General features: G+C 30.7%; 1 protein-coding gene across 1 annotated transcript; it reads left to right on the forward strand.

Annotated features, from left to right (window-relative positions):
- The first annotated feature begins 2,144 nt into the window (after window positions 1-2,144).
- Window positions 2,145-6,225, forward strand: LOC124833708 (sulfate adenylyltransferase subunit). The gene is made up of 3 exons (XM_047308248.2): window positions 2,145-2,402; window positions 5,411-5,632; window positions 5,751-6,225. Exons 1-3 carry the CDS (start codon window positions 2,226-2,228, stop codon window positions 5,973-5,975), a joined length of 624 nt encoding a protein of 207 aa, XP_047164204.1. The 5' UTR covers window positions 2,145-2,225; the 3' UTR covers window positions 5,976-6,225.
- The last annotated feature ends 357 nt before the right edge of the window (window positions 6,226-6,582 follow it).

Raw genomic sequence — 6,582 nt, forward strand, 5'->3', positions numbered from 1 at the left:
GTGACAGAAATTGATGAAAGATTTGGGCATCATCTTCTTCAAGAGATTAATGGGAACATAGAAGTGATTAAAATGAATTATATATTGTGTAATTGTTTAAAATAATTAACTCGTCCCTGTGTGTATATATGTGTAAAATATCATGATTGTATAATTATAGAAATATATAAGGATGTAAAAATCAAAATTTATTTTATTTTTTTAACATATTTTAATATAGTTTATCTTTTAATATCATATTTGTTAAGTAATTGTCTTGCATCTCTTTTTTTAAGATATTTTTTTATTGTTTTTTAGTCAAATATGAAAATATTGCTTTTAATATAGTTTATCTTTTAATATCATATTTGTTAAGTAATTGTCTTGCATCTCTTTTTCTTAAGATATTTTTTTATTGTTTTTTAATCAAGTATGAAAATATTGTTTACACGATTTCAACTTATTTTTATTATAGTTTATTTGAATACAGACCATCTATGTTAAGTATATGAATCATGTCATCTTAAACATTAAACTTAATTTCATTGCGATATTCATATATACATTGATTGTATAATACTTGGTAGGTACGATCATATAAGCACTAATATATTGTATTTCATCATAGTTTTACTGTTAAGCGTGTTTGGATGAGAGTAATACTAATATGAGTGTACATTTTTTTACAATTTTTGTTTACTTTTAAATTCCTTTTTGTCACTATTTTTTTGCAACAAGTCCAAAAGTACTGCTTACACGACTTTATCTGTTAGTACAGTTTCGTCAGACCTAAACCATCTACCTCACGTCCCTAGACTTAGTGTCTCCCTAAGCATTGAAACTTATGCCCAGGACCCATATATATATATATATATATATATATATATATATTGAGGGTGTAATACTTTGTATGTGCGATCATATCAGCATTAATAGAACTTTACAGTTAAGTGTGATTGAGAAAGAGTAATATTAGGATGAGTGTTGTTGCTGTTTTTGCAACAAAATTTAATTGAAGACTTAAACTTTGTCCTAATTTTATCTTTAAGAGTCTATTCGCAAGAATTGATTTGTGAAAATGTACCATAGTGACGAAGGAATTTATAAATAATCTTATATTCACATGCAACAATTTTAGTGGATGCACAAAAACATATGAAAATGTGAAAACAAAATATATAAATTTATATTATTATTTCAATTACATTATATATATATATATATATATATATATATATATATATATATATATATGAGTGCTTAAAATCTAAATGACTAAAAATTAGTTAATTTTAATAAAAAAATATAAAGAGTACCAAATTCAATATTTGATATAAAAATTGAAAAATCAAATTGAAATATTTATTGTATTTACATATTATATGTTTAAATTCTTATTGTATATTAGTTATAATATATTTATAGTTATTAAATTTTTTAAAATTTGCATTATAATTGTTAACTCAACTTATTTATTAAATGGGGAAAAGTTAAAATTAGGAATACAACTTTAATTGTAAAAATGTTATATATCTATTTAATACTCTTTTATTATAAAATGCTTAACTATTTACTAATAAAAATCGTTAAAAAATTGTTTAATTTCTTTAGAAATTTTATAATAAACTTTTTGAATAACAACTGGAACCATGCTCAGAAACACGTGTAATAACAGACGTATCATTAAATATAAACATTGGACATGAGATTGAATTAAGAGAAGACGACCAAAATTAATTCATTAAACATCAAGGGTAAAATTCAAATTTACTTATATTATAATTTTTGATAGAAATTCGTCCTCAAATTTAGAAAATAAATAGGTATAGCTATTGTAATGTAATTTTTAGCGGTTTGCGACGTATCATGTTTTATATATTATATAGTATTTCAAACTCAAAATGCTTATGTCGTTTTATACGTTTCAGATTATATATAAGTCTAAAATACAGTTTAAAATATAAAAGAATTTAACAAATTAAAAAATTATCTTTATTTTATTTTTAAAGTTTAAAATTATAGTTTTTTTTTAACTAAATTCCAATTTTATATTCGAATTTAAAATATATAGCTCGTTAATTTATTTACTCAGAGAGAAAGGACGACGTGACATCATGAACGAACCCTTATGGTAACAGATGATAATTGGGGTTAATAAAATGGAATACAAGTGATTGGATAGTGTAGTGACAGTGAGAAAAAAAGAAGAGAAGAAAAGAGAAGGGTTAGGCTTGAAAGAGGAGAGCATGGCAGATATTCTAAACCTAGGAGCCCCCCAAAGCTTAGGTACGAGGAAACACTCATGCCGTTCTCATTCCCATTTCACAAAGCATGATTCCATCAGCCAAAGCTGGTCTTCTTTGCAGCACAACCTCAAGTGCAGAGGCAGATTCCTGTGCCTTTTCTCCGATAACAGAAAACAGGTTTTTCTCTCAATTTCTCTTTCTCGCCGATTTCTTATTCCTTTCCTGCATCTCTGCATTTCAATTTCAACCCTTTTACCGTTTGTTTTGCCTTATCCATGCGTTTGGGAATGAGTTTTGACAACACTTGCTGAATTATCTTTCTGATAATGTATCATATGCTGTGCAGTGCACAATTCATTCTATTTATTTCAGTCATTTCATTTTCTGTCCCTTTTTGAATGGTCATTTGGTTATCGTAATATACTTATTTCTATTGTCACACTTTTCTGTCCCGTTATTTCTTTAACGTCCTACGTTCACAAGTATAGAGTATAGTTGATTTTATAGTAATATGTTAAAACTTCCTTTTCAACTTGTTAGATAATTTACAGTCACAAATAACGCTTACTACCTTTATCCATTCTAGCTTGTATCCCATGATGTATGACATTTTCATTAGTTTCCTCATTGTTTTGTAATATTCATCCTCCGTACTTAGATATAGAAACCTTTTTGACATAACATCTTCTTCAATTTTACCTATTAGTCATTTTCTTTTTGTTTCTTACTAATTGCAATGTATGTATTCTGTTTGCAAAAAACCTTTGATTTCAATGTTTGTCTCCAAGGCTCGGATTTATAGTTAATCTTTATCATTAATATCTTTATATCATCCTCACAAAAAATACATTTAGGGATAATCCTTGACTTAATTGCACTCCTTTTCTCAATTCACGAAATTTGTTAACTATTTTTTTCCTTGAATTTGATGCCCCCTCTATTTTAATTGTTCAATTCTTGTTTATTCGATAACTTGATCTAATATTTAACAATGATGTTGGTATGACACTCTAATACACTGCCTCATCAACACATCCACGAGTGACACTCTACTGCAATGCTACGCTAGCATTTATGTTTAATATTGGCTGTTAAATATGGATACAAATTACAGAATAAGGTAGAGGGGGATCAAATTTGCCAAAATTAAACATGAAGTGGTGAAATTCGCGAAATTGAAAAAGTAGGGGAACTGAAAGGCAATTGAATGAATAATCTTTTGTATGTCCCGAGTAAGTACATTCCATACTCTATTAAACATGTAAGAACTTTAGAGTGGACTCCGAAGTAAACCCATCCCTGTTCTATTATGTTTTTATGGGAGGAAATAAAGCAAGGATAGTGATACATTTCTTCTGTTTTTGTTGTTAAGAAAAAATATATATGCTTTTCATATTTACTTTAATTTAATTTTAAATTTTTTCTTTCCTTCATCATTTTCCCTCTACCATGCCAAATATAGTTTAGTCTTCCAATAATTCTCACTCTAATTGTTACCCTATTATTTTATCTTGTATGACTTAGATACAAGTCACCTGAATTATTTTCTTCTCGAAAGCCTTCTGTGTTTTTTATTTGCAATTCTCAGTAAGCCACGAGAAAAGGCCACCATGTAAGTCATTACTTCAACCAGTCAAATGTGAAACCAGAGAAGTGATCTGCAACCATCTAAACCCAGTCTTTGTTCTCTTATCTTTATCTGTAAACAAGCTACAGACAAGAAGCAGCATGTTAATGGTGTCCAACATCCACTCGCCAGCATAAACAACTTTAAAACTGATGGGCAATCCAGGTAACACAAGAGTCAGTCTCAGCTGGCTTTGTTGTGTCTCCGAATACAGCATCATCTTCTCAAACAATGGCACTGTTTTTGTGCGACCACTTTCAGTGATTGCAAAGCATTGAAAATTAGCATTTGACGAAACCAGTTCTCTTCTATTGCTCATCTCATCTCCCATTTGTAGAGCCTATTATCAGCCAATCCTAACAAAGTTGATTTTGAAGAATCAAACTATGATCTCTTTTGTGTCGTAGGTGTTATTCCTTATTCTGTTCAGCAAGCTCCATCTGGTCTGGTAATTTGGTAAAGCTTCAAAATGTGGTGTCTCTCATTTTTTATGGGTGGTTTGCTGAACATACCCATTATTAATAAATTGCTGACGTCGGCTGTTGGTTTAGCAACATTTTGTAATTAATTATATTTATATAGCAAAATAGTTTGGTCAGTTAGTCGAGTGATACACAGTTCAGGGTGAATTACAAATTTTGTAATCATATTTATATAGCAAAATAGTTTTAAGATGGTTTCATGGATATAGGCAAGAAGAGGTGTCAAACCACGTCAATTATTCTGGGTGATTTCATTGGTTTATGTTATTTTTCCCAGCATCAATTTGAGTATTGAACAATAATTGAGCATTGAACCCGACAACGATGTGTTTTTGTGGTCTGAGTGTGCCAAGGTTTTGAAAGCTTAAATCCATCTTGAGGTCCTTTCCTTCAAGCATTTTGATATCTGCATTGTCAAGCCAAAGATTTGATAATTATCAGAGTTTGGCTGGGGTTGCAAATGATCATCAGGTGTTGAGGTCAAAGTTCATAAATCTCAGAACAAGAGAGGAGTTCCTTAGAACTAACTCGGAGAATTGAAAGAATAAAAGATGATGATATAAGAATGATTTGCATGTATTTATAAAATACAATGGAAGCTAAACTATAACAGAATGATGCATGAAGTCACTGCTAATTGACTTGAGCTTATGCGAGTTAGTTTCTATTACTTGTCTTATCACTATTAGATGTCAAGGTGGTCCAATAATGGAATTCTGTTTTTCAATTCCTTTTCCTTTTGGATAACATTTGGAAGATGCCTTAGTTAACAAAAATCGGTTTGTTTGTTATTTAGTCTAATTATTCTGCTGGCCTCGTCATGTTGTGCAGGTACAATTTTCATGAAAAGTATAAAAATTGAATCATACTCTTGTTTGTAGAAAAAATTATATTCTCACTATCAGTTTATATTGATATAATAATAAAATTTTGACGTCATGGTTGACTATCCATGGAAATAGTTAATGAGTAAAATCTATTTTGAATCTTGTGATAATGAACTATGTTTAGTCCTTTATGCCTCACAAAACTGGTATGAGGGGAAATACAAAACTGAAAGAGAATTTGGATTGCAGGAACAGGCTAGAAAAGCATTAGAAGGTGCATTAAGTGGTAAGAAAAATGAATTTGACAAGTGGGATAAGGAAATTAAAAGAAGAGAAGAGCTGGGAGGTGGGGGTGATTCCGGTGGAGGTGGTTGGTTTGGGTGGGGTGGACGGTTTGGCTGGTCTAATGATGATAATTTTTGGCAAGAAGCGAAACAAGCTGGTCTTACTATACTTGCTCTCGTTCTAGTGGTAAGAAGTTTCCTCATTCCTGTCTTAACTCACTTTCTGATATCCAGAATTCATATTTTATTGTAAGTACCAACGTAGCCTACAATAAAAATTCTATTTTTCCTTCTCTGCTTTTCAGTATCTCCTAGTTGCAAAAGGTGATTTGTTCCTTGCTATCATTCTCAATCCATTGCTATATACACTTCGGGGAGTGAGAAATGGGTTTAGTTTCGTAACATCTAAAGTCTTGAAAAATACTTCTACCAGCAATCAGGCTGATTTTGATGGACTTTCAAAGAAGAAATCTTATCAGCAAACTTCTGCAAAGGAGAATGTTGTAAGAAAATGGGGCAGTGACTATTGAGTCATTCATCCCTTAAAGGTTTGGCATTAACGCCTTGATACAGTATGTTATTTCACACCCTCTTAATACGTTCAACATCACGTTTGCTCCATGCAAATATTAGTGCAGCGATTTTTGTTGTAACACAGATTGTTTATTTCCTTCGCACCTAAACAACGGTTAAATTTTGTTTAACGCTTTCATGATCCTGAGAAGTTAGTTAGAATTGAAAGTGTACTTTTAAATTTTATTAGCAGCTGCTGATTGATTACTTTCGTATTGTATCAAATTTTATAAAAGAATGTCATGAAAGTTTAAGATCAAGTAAGAAAACAGATTTTCTGTTGGCTCCAACACTTGTTTGCTGTACAAACACCTGAAAAATGGTCCCCAAAAGATGCCTGGTGATTTTCAGTTTTCTGTAAACCCGTGTTTTTATGATTTGTATTGTTTTTCTTGATTATTTGGAATGCAGTCCTTACATTGTATGACCTGTCATTGAATCATTGCTGATTTCATTTTCATATGAGCTGTATCTCATAATACAAGCATTTAAGTCCACCTTCTGTCTGGGGTTAATTTCTGTCCCTATCAGCCACTCAGGGGCTTCATGAGAACAGGGATATAC

This window comes from Vigna umbellata, chromosome 1 (assembly GCF_029865625.1).
Source record: "Vigna umbellata cultivar VRB3 chromosome 1, Vumbellata_1.0, whole genome shotgun sequence".
NCBI classification, from domain to species: domain Eukaryota; kingdom Viridiplantae; phylum Streptophyta; class Magnoliopsida; order Fabales; family Fabaceae; genus Vigna; species Vigna umbellata.

What these genes read in the sequence shown, in the direction of transcription:
- LOC124833708 (XM_047308248.2), top strand. Translation starts at nt 2,226, where the DNA reads ATGGCAGATATTCTAAACCTAGGAGCCCCCCAAAGCTTAGGTACGAGG. An exon ending in TCTCCGATAACAGAAAACAG is followed by an intron (nt 2,403 to 5,410) that starts GTTTTTCTCTCA and finishes TTTGGATTGCAG; the next exon opens with GAACAGGCTAGAAAAGCATT. An exon ending in TACTTGCTCTCGTTCTAGTG is followed by an intron (nt 5,633 to 5,750) that starts GTAAGAAGTTTC and finishes TCTGCTTTTCAG; the next exon opens with TATCTCCTAGTTGCAAAAGG.